This window comes from Leptosomus discolor, chromosome 5 (assembly GCF_034619465.1).
Source record: "Leptosomus discolor isolate bLepDis1 chromosome 5, bLepDis1.hap2, whole genome shotgun sequence".
Taxonomy (NCBI): domain Eukaryota; kingdom Metazoa; phylum Chordata; class Aves; order Leptosomiformes; family Leptosomidae; genus Leptosomus; species Leptosomus discolor.
In genome coordinates, this window is record NC_141395.1 from 67,417,793 (window position 1) to 67,437,527 (window position 19,735).

The 19,735-nt window shown below is 42.9% G+C and overlaps 1 protein-coding gene across 1 annotated transcript; it reads right to left on the bottom strand.

Annotated features, from left to right (window-relative positions):
- Window positions 1–3,360: 3,360 nt before the first annotated feature.
- Window positions 3,361–18,886, bottom strand: TNFRSF11B (TNF receptor superfamily member 11b). The gene is made up of 5 exons (XM_009952108.2): window positions 18,857–18,886; window positions 9,287–9,656; window positions 5,469–5,663; window positions 4,930–5,154; window positions 3,361–3,749 (listed from the first exon to the last, which is right to left on the bottom strand). Exons 1-5 carry the CDS (start codon window positions 18,884–18,886, stop codon window positions 3,361–3,363), a joined length of 1,209 nt encoding a protein of 402 aa, XP_009950410.1.
- Window positions 18,887–19,735: the final 849 nt, after the last annotated feature.

Consider the following 19,735-nt stretch of genomic DNA (forward strand, 5'->3'; position numbering starts at 1 on the left):
CTAAAAAAACTGGGTTGTAGAACATTTTGAAATCATAAGGTTCTGGTTTAAACCCATGGTACTTTTTGATAACTGAGGGTTGTTTCCACTCTTTGAGAGCACGGCTGGACAGAGGGCAGCTGAAGAACCTGCCTTAGAGCCCATCTCTCCGGCTCCCTCAGATATTCCTGAAACTGCTTTTCCTTTTTCTCAGCGAAGGAAGGAGAAGCCAACTGGGCAGGCCAAACCCTGCCCCTGCCCGGGGGCAACAGGGGCAGTGGAGGGAGCACACCCCTCTCTCCTCCCAGTTCCTCTCCTCCTTTCCATGCCACGGCAGGAGCGGCCTCACCGCTAGCAGGGGACTGGCGAAACCCCTGCCTTGCCCTGCGTCTGGGCCACAGCCCAGCTGGGAGGAGGGCAGGCACTGGTTCCCGGCAGGCCAGGGTGCCCTGAGCACAGCATCTCTCTTCGCGTCACCCCCAAGGCCCAGCTCTGGCTGGTTGTCCCCGACCTTGCGCCTCCCTCCTTCCCCCACCTCTGCCTCCCCACAGCGGCAGTAGACACGGGACCCCTCTCCCACCTGCTGCCCACCGCACACCTCCTCTTTCCTCCTGCAACCTTCCCTGGAAAACAAACTACCACCCCCAAACCCACATTTTTTCCAAGCAACCCTCCCACTTTCTGTTTGCCTCACCCTCTCCCTCATTATCCTGGATTTTGCTTTTGTTTTTCTTGGCTATTTTGGGCTGGAGGCTCTTTGGGGAAGGGAATATGGTTTAAGTGTCGCCTGCTCAGGATGTGAAATGTTCAATTGCTTCCAGCTGAGCGAAGCCGAATTGATAAATGAAGCATAAACTGGCTGAGAGTCTACCTGAGCGTGGGCACCTGGTTAGCTGAATCAGCTTTAACAGGTATAATTCATTAAACAGGTGTAACTTCATGTTTAGGGAAAAAAAAAAATCCTATTTTAAAAGGCACAGGTAATAGTTTAATGCTCCAGTCTCCCAGGAAATCCAGTCAAGGCTATGCTCTGCTGTAGTGAAGTATAGCATGTTCATATGGTAGCTATAGCATAAACTATACTCTGTGGATGTAAGCACCTTCTTCAGTACTGTCATTCACTAAGGACCACAAACTTTTAGTGTTATTTACAATGAGAATTACATATAATTCACTGGAATACGGACATATAAATGTATAAATTAAAAACAGTACCATGTACTGAGAAGCAACTGCGCTCCCCTCTAGCCAATAGATCTGTTAAAGTGATTCCACTGACACGTTTTTTAACTACATTACTACTTGATACTATAACTATACTACCAATTGATAAATCAGTGTATTAAACAGAGATAACACAGAAAGGATTAAGATGGAAATGTTTATAGGAGGTGCGTGGGATCCTCTTCATTTCACTGCCAGTAAGATGATTATTCTCATTTTAATACCACAGTACCCCAAACCTCCACACCTGGCAGAGTCATGGAAACATCTGGTCTCTATTTTGCAAATTTGAGACTTTGTTGTTATAATCTTTTAATCACATGTAAAAACAGTTTCTGTTGTACAAGTACCTAAATTATTTCAAATGATTCAACACAAAACTAGGAATTTCTTGTGTGTGTTCAGCACCCTTTCTCAGCTACACTGATAAATGAGATGCTAATCTATAGCGTGTGAAACACAAAAGGGAGTTTACTCCTTTCAATACAACAAGTGATGATGTGAGAATTCAGTGAAAAATGAAACCCAAGTATTTTAAAGCAATATGTCCCATTTGCACTCTCTGTAAGGAGAGCACTTCTGATGAGCACCTGTCATATCTGCTAGGAATCTCTTTTCTCATTCGTTGCCTAAGATCCTCTCATCTGTAATAGAGGAATATTTGTCATACAAGGGTAAATGCTGATGGCTTTTCCTTCCTTTAGACAAGGGAAAAGGATATGTTGAGCACTCAAGCTCTGTTCACGTGGTTTAAACAAAAAAACAGTCTCCCTCTGCAGCCACCAAAGCCCTTGGCTTGCACTGTGAATTATCACTGGTCCTTACAATTATGTGAGCTTTTGATAACACCACTCATACACTCCCTGTTCCCTTTTTTGGGGCCCATCTCTTTACAGGTGCCTCATTCTGTAGCTGAGGGCAATGGCAAATGATTTTTTTTTTTTTATGTGACCTCTCCATGCCCCCTTCCTTAAAACGTACTGGCCATATGTGAGGCTTTCCAAGCCCATCAGGGCCATGCATCATCCTTCCTCCATGAAATTACACGCTGTGGTTAGGGCAAAGGCTGTGAGCTCTCCAAGAATGACACTGGGCCAAGAGTGATGCTGGGCCAAATGCGTCTACGGAGTTGTAATCAGTTGTACCGCAACCGCCTGGGCCCTCTGAGCTGGAACCTTTAATACTTCACCTTCTTTTACACCTGTACAGTGACCATGAAAATCCAGTGCTGGTCAATATTTACTTGGCTCACATATTAACTACTAGACTAGACAGGGAGTAGCAGAGAGCCAAGCCCAAGATAAGGCGTGAAATGCACATGGTCTGTCTTTGTTATTCGTTCCTACTTCAGAGTCAAGAGCAAAACACCAGTCGAAAAGTAAACTGAAAAATTTAATTGTTTTATAAAATAAGATTATGAAATTCTATATAAAAATCCAGCTTCTTAAATATGGTACATTCACTTCCTCACAGAATAGTTAAATATTCAGGTCACTTACGCTATATTTTCACCGTATTTGAGTTAAAATCATTGGATAAATTAAAACATCTCTACCAAAAGACACCACAACTTATACAAATAAAACTAAGCAATAATACTTTTTTTTTTAAATACAAAATGTAAAGAAATTAATAACTCTTAGAGCATGCTACAAAATTTTGCCAGAAAAATATATGGGATCATTTTTGTCTAACTAGAAAATATACAGTGTGCTTTTCATTTCTCTTCCTCAAATTCAGTCTCATACAATTTCCATTTAACTTAATAAATATGTACAACAAAAATGTTTATTCCTCGAAGAATATAAATAGTGAATACTGTAGTAGAGCCTGGTCCAGCATTCTCTTCTCATCTAGTGACTATAGTGGGGCTTTTCAACTCTGAATGTGCAAAAATGTAGAATCAGGCTCTTAGTGTTATCAACAGGTTAATAGCTTTTACAAAAGTGACTTTATTAAAAAAAAAACAAAAACAAAAACAAAACAAAACAAAAACCCAACAAAAAACTCCAAAAACACTGCGAAAGACTTAGAGCTATTCCAGTCAGGCATTTCTATAAATAGTAAGACATCATGTAGGGAAAAAACGTTCCAGTTTAATTACTGCTGGCAGTAATTAGGGACAAATAGTCAGTGGAGAATGAAAAATATCTTGAACTAGACACATCTTACTTTCACTGATTTAACTTGGTTCCCTATCATTTCTAAAAGGAGTTTCTGATATAATCTATACATTGTAAATCTGTGAAGAAACTTAATCACCTTCTTCAGACTTTGGATGGATCGTTTTGGGAAGTGGTATGTTTTCAAGTGCTTCAGTCCATACATTAAACCTTTAATGGTGTCTTGGTCGCTGTTCTTTATTCTCCACAGATTGAGAAGCTTCAGAACTTGCTCTGTAGGTTGACATAGTTTCATAGTGCGCTCGATATCTTCTTTTCCCACTTTCTTGCCTGGTAAGCTTGCCATCAGTGTGTTGAGATGTTCAAAGGTGAGGTTCAGGTGGCCAGTATGCTTTAAGACACTATTTTCACAAAGATCAATATCTATAGAAAGCGAACAGAAAAGGGAGGTAAGTACAATGCATCACAACTGCACCATGGCCCGCGAAAAAAAAATTCCAAAATTTCAAGGTGAATATTCCTTCCTTTTTTTTTTTTTTAAACTTTATTTCAAGTAATTCTCTCAGCAATGCTTTTTTTTAGGCTCCAGTTAGGAAAAGCACTGAAGAATTTAATTCACTTTGCAAGTACAAACTGCCCCAAATTACAAACAAACTTCATAGCAAGTATTTATTGCTATACGCTTGTTTCATCTATCTTGTAAAATGTCTTCTGTACGTGACAGCACTCCTAATATTTGGTTCCAGCCAGTGAAAATTTGGCTCCTCTTCTTCAGAAATGTCTAGGCAAGATCTGCTAGAATAGTCTTTTTTGGTTTTAAAGTATTCTAGATGCTTCACAGTCTGACATAAGCATACGTACTAAAAAGGAGAGGCAAAAAAAAAAAACATTTCTGCAGCATTTTTCAAATCTATTCTGAGTGGACAAAAGGTCGTTTGAATGTGGCGGTTGTTGATGGTGGCTTACATGAAGAGAGGTGGCCTGACTCTCCTAAAAACCTTGGTGTTAACATCGCAGCACTACTTCACCTTTGACACCTTGGCAAATTCAGCACGAACACAGCAGTGAATTGGTGTGACAAACAGGTACAGGGAAGGAAAAAGAAGGGAAAGGGGAAAGCCTGCCTGTGTATTCCTCACTCGCATGCGTCCCCGTTCTGCGAACGGGTGTCCTAGTCCGAGCTGTCAGTCTCCTCTTTATGGAAACCAAATTGCACTCTCAGTTGCAAGCATCCAGCTCCCTCTAACCGCATCACCCACGGCTCAGATCCAACAGTGGGAAACATTTTCCCCAACTGATCAAAATTCATCATATGTTGTGCAGTCTGAAAAGGGAGTCTTGGCTGTGACACCACACACGCTCCCAAGGGGGCTACAAGTCTGTGACGAATTCAGTCCTCAACTGATCAGGAGAAGCCAAATTCTCTTCCCTCTTCCCACTACCTCTCGACTTCAATGTGCTTACTGCATCGATCAATCTCAGTCAAGCCCTGCAGGTCCTCCTCAGAGCATAACACGTCACCGGGAGGTATTTGGTCCCAAGGAAGTTTTAAAATGCCATTTAGAAGGTTACTTTTAATATACATGCTATGAAAATAAGGTACCTTGAATAATCTTCTTGACCATATCCTGTTCTTTGTTTTGCTGCTTCCATAATTTCAAGAGCTGGAACGTCTGCTCTTGAGAACTGTGCCTTTGTTTAATCCTTTCGATATTTTCTGTGCTAACCTTTGTCCCAGGCAAACTGTCTGCCAGTATGTTCAGCCAGTTAGGTGTGAGGTGAGTAGGAACAGCAAACCTGAAGAAAGCCTCCTCGCACAGGGTGACATCTGAAATGAGAAAGAGAAAAGAGTATGTCACCTGTCCTGATCTTGTCTCAGAAAAAACGAGCAAGCAGCAAGGATGGTAAGAAAAAATGGGTTTTTTAAAAAACAAACTAAGAACTGGTCTTTATAGTGCTGCTGCTCTCTGTGCTTGAGTTCCATTTGGTCTGACCGAGAATAATTAAAACTCTACTGTGGCCATCACCATAGCAGGCAAAAGGCTAACAAGCTACATATTTTTATCATAAATGCCGATACATTCATTTTAACTATAATTAAAGGTACATTTTCAGAGCACTCCTCCTTAATAGGATACATACCTATTCCACATTTCTGAGGTGTCACATCTGTATTTTCCTGACAGACGTTGTCACGAACTGCATTTCCCTTCAATGCTGTTTTGAAACCCAGTGCACTACAGTTTGTGTGCTTTAGACAGGCTGCTGTGGATGAGGTTTCATTTGAGAAAAATCCTTCTGGGCATCTCTTGCAGACAGTGTCACTCTCAGGGGTACCTGTGGAAACAGGAAAGCAATGCATCCAATTACATATAACCTCAACTGTGGGGAAAAAAATACACAAGAATACAAAAATAAAATATTCTTCTCCAAATTGTCATGCTTCTGCTTTTCACATTTGTGAGCTACGAAGGACTCATTTAGAAAAAAAATATTAGTTTTTAAAACCAAAAAAGATTCTGTAAGAGAATGATGTTCCTGCTGGAGTCATGGAGTAAAAATAGTACTCTTACGCACACTTGTTACCAACTTAAAAATCAGTTTATTGATTAAATCAGTAATTTAGAAAAGCAATATCTTTAAATCAGTAATTACTTGAGTCTACTCAGACATTACATGATGTCTGACCTTCATCCTTCAACTGTACAAATGTTCTGTAAAACAATTAAATGGCCCAAGAAGCTGCTCTAAATTGTACTCTGTAGTATCCACCCAGAACCTTACTCGAATGGGTTACTTTAGTCCTAGCTAAAAATATGCCCCAACTAAATATCAACTAAAGACCCTCCGAAAAGTACTTTCCCTGTTCAAATATTAAATCACATAGGAAAATAGAATTTCAGCAACATTTTTGAACTCTTCTCTGGGCTTGAATAAAATATGATCAAAAGCAAAGAAAGTAGATTATCCAATATAGCAAAAATATTTACTGTACATACATATGTTTTGCTTGGTGTTTTACTTTTATAAGGCATAGTTTTACTTCACAATCAAATATATGATACAGCAACAGAATGACAATATATGGTTCTATCACATTGACAAAGAGGAAGAAAATAAATGCATGAAATCTGAAACAGCGCAAACAGTCTAACCAGCAGTGGCAGGAAAATAACAGCACTAGTAACTGCTGTATATTCACTCTTAATTCATCTTTATTCAGCCAACATTTAAGCAAGTGCCTAAAGTCTAATATCTAATATTGCATTACTGAACAAGAACTTAAGCGTATGCTTAAAATTTTTTGAAATAATTGTAAACTATATTTGAATAAGAAAATGCCTCCATCTAGTGTATTTTGGAAGTATTTACATGGATGCTTATTTCATGTGGATGCTTACTTTAATGCTAGCTTTGAAGTAAATTTTATTTATTTTGGGCATTTCCTCAGAGAAAGAGAGTATGAATCTCAAGTTTTCAACCAGCTGTGAAATAAACATTAATACTTGCACGCACCTGACCCAGCCCTTCTTTCATCAGACAAGTGAAAAACAAAGGAGAGGTTTTTAGTTGTTGTGCATCTGAAAAATCAGAGACCCTGTATATTGCCAACCCCCCCAAAATCCTCTGCTTTCTGCAGCCAGCGCCCAACCCGCAGCACCAGCCTCTGCCCTTGTGTTTTCTTGCACAACGAACGCTGCCCGCGGCTCTGGGCTGTACGAAACCCCAGCCTGGAACACCTGCACCTCAGCGGGCAGCAAGTAGCTATTCTGAGACATCTGAATTTTTACCAACTGTCCCTGCTACAGACATGCTGCTGTCGTGTTCTGGCAGTGAGGAAGGGCAAGACAGGAGAGTCCCTGCAAACGACGGTGCGTCGTTCTGCACAGAGCCTCCTGTATAACCTTCATGGCACAAGAGGGAAATGAACCGGGTAATCCATCAGCGTCTCAGGGTCGAGCATGAAGTCACCTCCCACCTTTGCCAGCTTCTTCTTCGCTGCTTATCTGGCCGCCCCTGTTCAGGGCACAAACCCCCACAGCCCGGCCACGTTTCCGCCGCTCCCTCCAGTTCACCCGGAATCCCCCGTTGTACCCAGGGACGCGGCAGTCGCCGCCGGGGAGACGGTGCTGCCTCGTAGCAGCACTGCTTCCCCAGCACAGTGCTGCCAAGAACTCTGCCACGTACAGGATCAACACCTTACTCTGCACTCACAGAAGGGGGCCACTGAAGCAAAGTGATCTGCTCAACGTAATCATCAGTGACCGGCAGCAGGGAAGCAGGTTTCTAATGCTTTGGATGAGACACTGGACCACCCCATCTCCCTGTGTGGCAGTGGAAGCGTGTTTTTCTATACTGCTGTTTTATTTCACCTGAATTTACATCGTTATAAAGTTCAAGGCTATCACATGGCAGAAAGCTGGAACACGGTGTGGTCCACGCTTATTAAATGCTTAGTCGATGCCTCACCTCAAAAACTGACTATTGACCCAAGGGGCCGCAATTATTTTTACAATGTTTTCATTCCTTGTTTGAGGTCTGCTTGGGTCTAGCTGGTTCATTCTGATGGTCTTTTGGAAACCAACTTTCCAATAAATTACACGATTCAACAATTTATCTTCTTCCAAAGTTTGCTTCGTTCTGAACTGAGAGGCTCAACTCCATCTGCCACGGTTTCACTGAGCTTGCAGGGATGCAGCAGGCAGGTTGCTCGGACAATTTATACTTCTTCATCTCCCAAACGGACCTTCTGAGAACTTTGTTCCTGGCCCCTTTTGACTTGCTGCCAAGGTATGGTAGAACATCATTAACCCAAGCCCCTGGGTATAACGACTTAGGTTAATGAAGGTTGGTAATATGGAAATGGGGTAGCTGCCAGTGGAAATGCTCAACAGTGGCAAGGGCATCAGGGTAATGCTTAGTTAACCAGTTACTCGGGGACCAGAGAGCAGCTACAGCAGCGACATTACTCCTCAATTCAAAGTTGCTCTCCGAGAGGTTCATAACACGAGAAAGGACTCCCAGCCTGCCATTCAGCATTGCTCTGAAATGCACAGGCCAGCCCTAGCGTATACACGTAATTCCTAGGGAAGTAATTCTGCAGTCTGCAGACTGGCTGCCTATGGGCTCGTGTCTGAGACACTTTGATTTTCTATATTCTCCTCCTCAGTGCTCTTCTCCGGGCTGTTATCAGTCTCCGGTACAATGACAGTTTACAATTCTTTCAGGCTGTATTAAATACTGGAGCTAAACTAGGCCATGACATTTGCCAAATGATAAATGATGTATTTTGTTTTGCGAGAAGAACTTATTGGTTTAACAATTTACGTTGTCTTAAATGAAGAATACACTTCACTGAAAAGTGCTGCTTCGCTCTGTATCCCCACCAGACATACAGCACAATGCCAGCCTGCTTGACAAAGAAATGGTTGTTTGCTTGATAATAGTAACAGTTTCCCTTAGAGTTCCACTTTGGATGCTGATAATTAATTATTACCACATATTGCTGTGATGCTAGAGCTATATTAATATTGTTATAATTATACACTTGGTGTCAAACACATAGCGCTCCTGGTGTTTGTCAAGATACACAGTTGCTCGAAACAGTAGATTTCAACATGAAAAACATTATTATTTATCACACACACAAATACTACATTCCAGATAATGTTCCCTTAAAAGAGGCAATCCATCATGTTTCTCATTAGAGTGCAATTTGCTACATTTGCTGCTGCCATTAAGATATATATTACTGTAGGAGCTGGGTATTCCACTGAGAAATGTTCCTTTGGCTACAGTCCAAATGATGCAGACTAGGAACAGGTTCGATTGGCTTTGCAATTTACTGTCCTGTACTTTCATCTGGACGAGCCTCTTTCCTAACCGTGTAACTGCCACGAGCCATCGACGTGCGGGCAGAGCTCTGATGGAGCCCGTGCGCACTGACAAGCGGTACGTACCTGGCTGTGCGACGCCGAATCCGGGAGGACACTCCGTGTGCTTTAAACAAAACTCCAGCTCCAGGTACCGGCCTGCGACGCACTGGCAGACGCGGTTCTGCGTGGGGGTGCACTCCTGCGCGACGTACTGCAGCTCTTTGCAAACGGCGCTGCAGTACTGGCACTCCTCGTGGCTGTTCCACTCCTCGGCGTAGTACTGATCCGGGCACGGGGCACACCGCGTCGGGCTGGTGGCTGTGCAGTGCTGCTTGACATAGCTCCCAGGAGGGCACTGGTCACACAGCAGCTGACGAGATGTCCCTGGGTCGTAATGGGGATACTTGGGGGGAGAGTCGTCCTGGATGGTCCATTGAACAGAAATATCCAAGAGCTACCGACAGGAAAATAAAACATCACTACTTTAGTTCTGAGGAGCGCCATGGTCACAAAGAAACCTACCTTTTAAGGAGTTTACAAGTCTAATCATGTCGCTATCTTCAAAAAAATGTTTGCATAAGAAATTTATAAAATATTAGCCAGCTTCTGGACTCTCCCATGTCTATCTTAGGGAAAATTTTAGGAACTTATCCAGCAAATCTTCCTCACTTAAATACTCCCTTGTTCTTCCAGAGATGTAGATCCTGTTCTTCTCCCATTTACACTCTTTTAATATCACTGGGCAATGACCTTTTACCGCCTGGCACCTACTAGTTTCATTGGACACACGCCTGATGTGGAGCAAGGTGGGGATTATGCACTCCTGCGTTCTTAAGTACTTCAGGTGCAAAAGAAACGGTACCTGAGCATACACATCTGGCCAACGTGCTGCACCGTTACCACAGATACCTGTAAAGGTGATTCCTTACCATATTCCTTTTCCCAGCGATGAATGGCTCAAACAACATAAGTTACTTTTTAATGCCTTCCATTTAATCTTGCACTGAAATGCAGCAGTCTGGGGATAAAACGTGGCAGCTACGTCAAGTATGACGATGCAGCAGTTTATGAAGGGTACATTAAGGACTCTCGCACGAGCTGGAAGAGGCCAGGCTAATGCTTTCGCTTCCTATCTAAAACCACAGGCTCACGGCTGTCGTGAGGGCCTGGCTCGGTACCGGCACACACCGTGACTGCCACGCTCCTTCTGCGTCCTGCAGCAGCCTGCTTTGCTGGTGCGACATGGGATGACCCTGCCCTTCTGCAGAGACAACCTCCATATCACGTCATTTCGGTCTTGTAACCAAAAATTTTGTTCTGCTGTTCTACCAGCCTACCAAAAAAAGCCGCTCGGGTTTAGTCCCTCTGTACTGCCCCAAGCCCCAGGGGGTCCACCAGCAGCTCATTCTCCCCACTGAGCACCTGGCTCTGTCCCAGCGCTGCATGACCAACTTCTAAAACCTGTACGTTTTATAAAGATGAAGTAAATTGGCTCTGAATGAAGATTTTTTTCCTATGTATCCATTCAAATTATAGATCCAACTGACTTTGTTGCTATTTTAATCCCAGCGAGCTAATACAGAGTTGCCATTTCAATTTCAAGAACATATTTTCCTCTTTCCCAATGCAGATGTCCCCAAACTGTAAGCAGAATTAACTCCTTTTATTCATTCAGACTCTGTATTTCCTAAAGAGGCTTCATCTAAGGGCCTCACTTCTGCCACAGCATGGCACTTCTTAAGTGATAGTCTTATTAAGGTTGAAAAGGACAATTTAGTCGTTCATCTGCATTAACACAAGACACAGCTTTTGCACCAAGTAATATTAGGTGCCTAAATTAGGAACTCTCACTGCTTAAGAAAATATTCTTAAGTGCATTCTCCTGTTGTCTATCAATACACATTTTATACAGCCATACTTAGACAGGCTGAAGAGTGAAAGGCAGACAGCACAGATATTCCTCACAACCTCTTCTACCTAGCCTTGACTAAGCCCTGTAACTTGCCTGATCTGCGATTTCTACAGGTGGAGATCCCACTTTTTCTTGTGGTCTCGATGTGTAAACTCTTCCATTGTAAGAAATACCTCATTAGTCATTGAAGTTTAATGTACTGCTCCATTTTTCTTAAACGACTGGATCTGTTTCATGCAATCTATGTAACAAGAGGGTGCAGCACATTTTTTTAATAGTGAATGGCTTTCCATTGATGAAAAATGTACCCACCCTTGGTAAATCTACAGCTATTACTCTAGTAATAAGGAAGTGCTGGTAATTCCATTAATTGTTGATGTGAACAGTCATATTTTCTTCTGCTTTTTTATTCAGTAATAGACAATACCGCATCTCAGAGTCCAAGACTTGCAGGGACACACATTCGCTTTGCAGAACATAACAGACTGCAACACAGATGCCACAAAGACAAGCATCAACCCACATTCCATGCAAATGTCTGTGGAAACCCAGGACAATACCCAATGCAGATGAAAATCTGACACTGAAAATCATTAGGGACAGCAACCAGACATGCGGGCAGCACGTCCTTGTGCAGAAACGCCAGTTTTCCTGCTCTGCAATGCACAGCTCACAACAAATCCCGAGCTGTCACTGCAGCAGAACCTGCTCCTCTGCCCTTGGTGACACATTTTCTGGTGCTGAAGTTAGATGGACCGTTTCATGACCCCTCTGCAACATGTAGGGGCGAGAACAAGATTTTCTCTATTTTCCTTACTCAATCATTTACATTGGAAATCATACATGAGGCAAGTTAGAAGTTTTGCAGCAGGGGATGATTCAGGATTAAAAATAATTCAAATTCAATAATCACGGTATGAGAGCATGGGGTTTTGTAGGGAAAAATGGAGGCACTTTCTTCCTGAAGAACCTACACCTATGTGAAGCAACCAATAACAACTGAAAACAATTCAACACAATTTGAGAGGAATTGATTTAAAAATTTGATCCAAAAAATACTTGAACATTAAGTGTATGAGACCACGCAAAGTTCTGCCTGTGGAAGTACCAATAGCTATGAACTATTAATGGCAACCAGAATACTATTAATCTAAATGAGCGTAACCAATAACCATAATAATAAGATTAATAAATCAGCATCACTAAAAGGATGATCAGTCTTTGCATTTGATTTTTCCTTTGTGCTTTTAGAAGAAAAGCACGTCACACCTGTCTTCCCTTCTTTCCCAGAAACACACATTATGTAGCTGCAGTAATCCACCGATCAGTGGCTGAGCCATACACACGCAGGATCCAACCCCTTCATTTAGTAAACAATTTTGACAAAAGATTCTTCAGTCAAACGAAAGCTATACATGCAATCAATATTTTGGTATTTTACCAGGACATTTTATACATCATTTTCAACACAGAGCTAGATCACCATTACTATGACTACTATGATCCTGTTAGTACAGTGAGCTGTGCAACTCATTGCCACAGGACATTGTAATGGATGAGTTCAAAATACTACTTGTCATAGTAATGGAGGAAAATCATAAAGGGCTATTAAACATAAATATCACCTTTTGATCAGGAAATCCCAAACCACAAATTGCTTGAGTCTGGAGGAGTGTTTTGGAAAAATATCACTATTTTTCTGCCTTCTTTTTTCCACTTCCTCTGTTATCAGCCCCTGCCATAGACAGCATATGGGGCTTTTTAGGGCATTTTCTTCTGGATTACTTTTTTCTTAGACCCAGTACAGCCATTAGTATGCTATAAAATACATTTCTAGACTCCAATCCCCAATACCACACTTTGTAAGACTACTGCAGGTCCTTAATAATACTTAAGAGGTTTGATCTGCAAGATTGTCTTCTATGCAGACTGAAAACACCTAGCACACCTGAGTATTCTGAATATTAATATGCAACCTGAAAGTTAGAAGTTATCCTTGAACCTACATCATGTGACAGCATAAAAGCAATCTGTTTTTCAGAAGTTTTACAAAAATGCAGGAAGAAGAGTGGTAGGTAACTAAGCATAATTTTTACTAGTTTTACTGCAGCAACTTGGCACAAACAGAATTAAAAGACTCTTCTTGTCCCCCAGCTCACAGAATAAGCTAGAGGGGTACTTCACTAAATCGTCCTTTCCCCGGCCTAAGGCACACTGAATTTGTGCTTACATTAGCAAGTTGGATCACCTGTTACAGCAGTTTTGTCGAGCAAAACAGATGGTGCCGAGCACCTGACATCCACATTATGCATGATTCAGAGAGGGTATTTTGGACTAACGTCAGTCTGCTCTCATGGACTGAGCATGCATTAGTGGTTACGGTGCATCTGGTGCATCTCTGGAGTCCATCTCTGGATTTACTTCTGTCAATCCAGTTTACTTTTGTAAATCCACTTTGTGCACTCCAAGTCTGCTCTCATGTGCAAACTAAAATACAGTAAACAACGATGATCAGGAGAGGGCCTTCAAAAGCATGTTCCTAAATCAAATTAAAATGGCAATTAAATGTATTTTGTGTCATTCCTGATGTTTATCCTCTGAACCTATACTATGACCAACCTGGTAGCAGATTCTCAGCCACATAAAACCTCTGATTGACCTGAATGCCCTTACCTAAAGGTGGGCTGTGTACTGAACACCTGAATGTCTGCTGTAAGAAATAGCACCATTTGAGCACATGAAAATGTCGTGATCAGAACTTACTAGTTCTGAAGACTGGTCTTCCCAAAAGCTTCACAGAAAGCAGGATTTCTCCTATAATCCTGCTGGCACTGGCCTGTTTTGCTCTTGCTGGAGAAGGAAGCATGTTCCAGTTTGAAAGGAGGAAGAAACTAGAAGTCTGGCTTCAGCTTACTGGAATCAGGAATAGAGGCAATAAGCATATTCACCCTTTAACCCTCAAGAAACCAAAGATGGGTGTATCAGTGCTACGCTTGGCCAAAGTCACGGATTTGTCATTCAGAAGACTGCGTAAAATTCTGTTCATCCTTATTTAGGAAAGGTTAATTCAGCTCGGAAGACGTACAGAGAAAGTTTAGAAGCAAACAGAGAGCTTCATCTTGAAGAGAATCTTGACTTGACCAATAGCTTGGCAAGTCAAAACAGCACCGATAGATTCAGTACAGATAGACAGCAAACACAGAGAGAAGAACCTTCTTCTCTGTTAAAGGATAATGCTAGCGAATGAAAAGGCGATTCTCTCATCAGAGGAAGTTTGGGAACAGCCTTTTACTGAGAAGCAGGTGCAAGAAACCCAAGTAGTTTAAATATAGCTCTCGATGCATTTCTGAAAGCAACTACACCATTTGGTTTCCTGGAAGAGCTGGGGAACAGACTGAAAAGATCTAAGCAGGTTCTTTCAATTTTGAAACCTAAGCAAATCCTTTATATCCCAACACCGATGGAAGCCAATGATACTCAGTATCTTGTTCATCTCAACAAATTAACTGTTGGTCTGATTCAGAGTGCATTCAGTTGCAAAGTTTTCCTAGGAGTACTGAAATGCAACACTCAATTTAAAAAAAAAAAACAATCTCGAAGGTTGGGGTTTTTTGTTCTGTGAGTATCAAATGCTATCAGTAATAGAATAATTCAAAACAAAATCTAGTATCAACATCTATCAACCTATTAGGCAAAATTCAGTTCTGTTGTCATGGGCTAAGTTCTGAGGTCAGTCCTCATCCATCTGCCTGGGCCAAATCCTGGCGGGTACCTCTCAGGATGGCTGTCTCTGTGCAAGGAATTGGGATGAACTGTAAATACTGAAATACAAGTCTAATGTAAGTCAGTGTCATGCAAGTAAATACTGAGAACTTGTTCAAAAGGAGCTACCTAAGCTTAAAACGCAATTCTTTGATTGTGTCACTCAACACATTAGGCCTGAAGCTGTATTTTTCCATACCATCTTTATGTCAGCATACACAATGCTAACATAAAAGGCCTGTGCAGACCATTTATTTGAGCCCTTAGAAGATGCTTTTCAAAGAGAAATAATGTGATTGTAAAATTTCATCTCAGATCTTGGGCACGAAAAAAGTACACGCCCTTTTCTTTCATCTTTAAAATGTAAGGCAAAGAGCCGCTTGCTTTTTCTTGTTGAATTAAAATTAACTGAAAGACAAAGCACAAAGCAAAAAAACCTTCAAGCATCACCCCCTTAAATCGCTGCTTTGTGAGAGAAAAGAAAGTGACTTTTCAGCATATGAAAATATTATTATATAGCTTGGCTTTGTGGTTTTGGGTTGTAGACCAAAGGAGAATGTTTAATCTGCTGAGAACGATAAATCTGTTTCTGTTTTGCATTCCACAACTATTCCGAAGCATATTTTCCTGAGTGATAAATAATCATTCAAGGCATCTGTCAGATTGCTCCTAGTGTTTGCACTGGGTTCAAAGTAAAACCTCACTATTCTCCTACTCTGCTTTCTACAGAGAGTTTCTGGACAAAGCTAAGGCCTTCACTTACCCTCAGCCCTTAGGCTGAATGCCTCCCTGAAATCATGCACAGACCCCAGAGAAATCCCAGTGGCAAAATACAGCAGTGAGTGATATTAACAAGGTCTTCCTAATCAGCAGCTTGTCAAATCAAAACAGTATCTCTAGATCCAGTACATGACAGTGTCATGCTGGACCAGATCCCTGGCTCTCTATTGCAAATAACCACTGTAAAATATTTGTCGTCTTGGGAGAAATTCCTCCCATGCATCTGGGAGACACTCGACTTCTCCTCCTCACCTGGCTGTTCTGGGGGGCCCCATGCAGTCACCGAATGTCACCTCCCTGGGCCAGCAGCCACACAGCTCCCTTAGAGCACGGCCCAGACAAAGCACCTCGCGGCAGACCGCGGCGGAGCGCCAGGTACACAACGGAAGCTACAACGGAGCCGTTTTAGCCGATAAAGCTGTTCCACCCTTCTGCCAACTGCTTCGATGCAATTCACTCACCTTGGACACAACGGGACCTACTTTTGTATGGAAGATGCTTTATAAAGTGGGGGCTGCTCTTTTAAACAAGGAATGCAACTAGCGACTCTCCTGAGCCACCTGTATTGGAACCTGAGGCTATCAACCACTGTCTTCATTTCTCTATCAGTAAAGCAGTATGTCAACAATTCAAATCTCGTAGAGACTTTGTGAGGCACCTTTAATTGTCATTCACAAAGCAATTTAAGGATCTAAACTACTGTTTCATTTGCAGTGGTAGGAAAACGACATTTAGCTGAAGAGCAGTTTTACATCTTATCAAAAAGGTGTTAAATTGAAAGTCTTCGTTTATACGAGTTACACTTGCCTTGAAGCTTGTGGAGGGAGAAAGCAGAAAAGACCAGAGTGACAGCAAGATTTAGAGCTAACCCAAACCTGGGACCTTACCAGCGTGACTACAGCCTGCCTTTGCACTGAGCAGAATTACTAACAGCTGACTTTCTAGCTAGAGAAACAGGATGTCCAGCATTATGTGCAAACAGGTGTTTTTCTCCAGAAAGACTATCAGAGTAGTAAATCTACTAGCACAGAAGTTAGATACAAAACAAAATTAAAGCTTCTGTAAGATTTAACAGTGGATGTTAATTAAATTGTGGCAATATCTTTTAAAAATTCTTCTGGTAACCTTGGTGTTTTATTTTTAACCAACACACATACAGACAGACAGAAAGAAAGTCAGACAGAATGATAACTCCTACCCTCGCGGGCTGCAAAGCCACTGCTGCCTACACACAGCAAACCCAACAGGCAGGCCAGAAAAAGCATGTCACATGTGCCCAGAGATCCAAAATAGAGAAAGGTCAAGTGTAAGGGTCAAGATAGTTACGTGACAAGTAACAAGATCCAGCTTTGGGGAATTTCTTTCAGTTCGGTCTGACTTCATAACACTTGCCTGTTTGTAAGCAGTTTTTAGTGTTCCAGCAAACACCACATGCATGCATGCACCACCACGGAAGGTCGCCTTTCTGAAACCTTAGCAAAGAGGCCAAGGCTGAAAGTACATCATGTCCAAAGAGTCTTTTTTAGCTATGGTGCCTCCAAACTAGGTTTAAGGCATGTGAGCCGAACATACACAACTTTGAACTGCTGTTGTGCCTCCGACAAGTGTTCTTGTAAAACAGGTACTAAAACTACTTTTCTCAGCTCTAGCACATCTGACAATACTTAAACTTCACTGACAGTACTTAAACTTCACCATGACTTTAAATAAATTGCTTTTAAATAATAATAAAGAGTTGAATGATGAAGCTCTCTGGTATGTACTCCTGCCACTGACGTATTTCAGCTCTGAGGCTCATCTGCCAGAGGATTATGCTGAACTTCACCAAATGCTATTACTTTATAGGAGAACATGAACAGGCACATTACATTTAATCAAAATCAAAATAGCGATGCGATTATTTTATGACAGCTACAGATAAGAAGCCAAGCTGATAACACACTGTTGCAGAAATTCCCAGATTAACTTCCCGGGCTTTCATATAGACAAAGAAGGCACAACATCATACATGAGATTAAAAGGTTCTCTTGCATTTCCATTTGCTGACCATGAGCCTGACGATTTTTGCTTCCCTTGCACCATTAATTGCTTTGGGTTTGTTTCTCAAAAAGCTCTTTCAGAACGCTGTACAGAGAGTAATAAACACGCATTACTCATCAGATCCCGGAAATCTCGTTGCATTTATAAAGAGTGTTCAAAATAAATGGATCTCAGTTCTAACGCTCTGCCACAACATTAATGCCACTGTACTCACCAAAACAACCCAGGAGCAAGGTACTGTGCAAGCCTGCATAACAGCCGGCTCTGAATATTATTTTTAATGTTTTTCTTCAAATGTTTTCTTATCCAAAAGATGAATAGCCTCCAAAGAGCTGTTACACAGTATCTGTCTGTACCCACGCTGTAATTAATCTGACATCACATACAATTCCATACGGCTAAATTGATTAAATGCCATTTTGAAAGATTTACTGCACTGCTAACATCTCTAAATTTGCATCTGGAAGTATCTTGCTAAATCACCAAGTAAACAAAAAATGATTAAAGCAGGGGCTTATACCAGATTTAACAACACAACTTTTTCTGTAATAGCTCCTGACACCGCTAGTAATTCATCACTTTCTTGCACATGAAGCTGAATTTTCTAAGCCAAAACAAGCACCACACGCTTGTGCTTTTTCTTTCTGGAGTTCACAGAGGTTTTCCCGGGTAAGAAAGCCAGCCCAGTACGAGCTACTGACCAGTGCCACTGCAGCAGAGATTACAGGGTCAGGCAGGGATGGGGCTTCTGTAAATCAAAACCCAAACATCCCAGCCTACAGTTTCTAAATTCATTCCTAGATGCAGTGCTTTGTGTCAGCCCGGTATGCTGAAGCCCTACAAAAGGAGAGAGGAAGATAGGAAAAAAGGCAAAAGAAAAGCAAATCATGCCACTACCTTAAGGTCGGGATGAAAATCCCTGCTGCCTCCCTGGAGCCGGACGTGGCCGTCGCGCTCCAAACCTCACCGGGAAAGCTCGGCGTGATGAAACGAAAAGGGTTTACCAAGAAAGCGGAGAGATGGCACAAAACAAAAACAAAAACAAAACAAAACAAAAAGCCCAAACAAAACAATCCCAGACGAAAAGCCGTGCCTTTACAGCCCGATCCCTGAAGCTGCAATGCATCTTAAAGCCTATCTACCTCTCGGAAGGGACTTACCACAAGCGTGCAGCACAGGAACTTGTTCATTGTGGTCGGTGGAAGAAACCTCAGCGCGCTGGAGTCAGGCGGGGTGCGCTCCCGTCTCCAGCAGCCCGCTTACATCCCCAACATTAAAGACACGACGTATATATAGTCCCGGTGTAACAGGAAGCTTTGGCTCAGCTTTGATCACTCATTCCCTACCGTGACCAAACTTTTCTCTCGCGCCCTCCCCCCCCCCCCCCCCCCTTTTTTTTTTTAAGGAACCTGTAAAACTTGATGACTTAATGGAACCCTTTGAGTGCTGTAACCACAGACTGGAAAAGGCAGGAGGGAGTGTCAGGGGCTGGCCAGGGGAGGGTTTAATTGGGCTCTGTCTGGCCGTGTGTCCCCGTCCCCTCCCCCGAGCAGCTGGCTTGGAGGGGAAACCCGCGCCCCGGGGACGGCGGCGGCTCCCTCGGCGTCCCAGGCCCAGGGAGACACGGCTGGAATGGCCGGGGGAGGCTGGGCCCCGGGGCCCGGCGGCGGCGCGGCCGCCCCTCGCAGGGCCCTCCAGCGCAACCCGGGCTGCCATTTCCCGGCGAGGAAGCGGGCTCCCTTCGGCTGGGCACCCCAGGGGTTTCCAGGAGAGGGGCTGGCTGGGAAGCAGAGGCCGGGGAGGGGGAGGTTGAGGGGAAGGAGGATCCCCGCTGGTTTCCCTTCCCTGCAGAGGCAGGAATGCGAGGAATGTCCCCGTCGCCGGCCTGCGCGACATGGCGGTGTCCGCCCGCCAGGGACGCCCACCGCCCCCGAGGGCCTTTGCGAGGAGGCGAGACCTGCGGGAACGGTGCGGGGCTTTTGCACCTGCGGTTCTGATTTTCCAGTGACATTCAGTGTTTTCAGCAAGTCCTTGCCCAG

Bases quoted from the DNA above. Each gene is read 5' to 3' on its own strand.
- TNFRSF11B (XM_009952108.2), bottom strand. From the start codon at position 18,886: ATGAACAAGTTCCTGTGCTGCACGCTTGTG. The intron at 5,664-9,286 runs GTACGTACCGCT...CTGTTTCCACAG, and splicing joins ATTCGGCGTCGCACAGCCAG to GTACCCCTGAGAGTGACACT. The intron at 3,750-4,929 runs GTACCTTATTTT...CGCTTTCTATAG, and splicing joins GGTCAAGAAGATTATTCAAG to ATATTGATCTTTGTGAAAAT.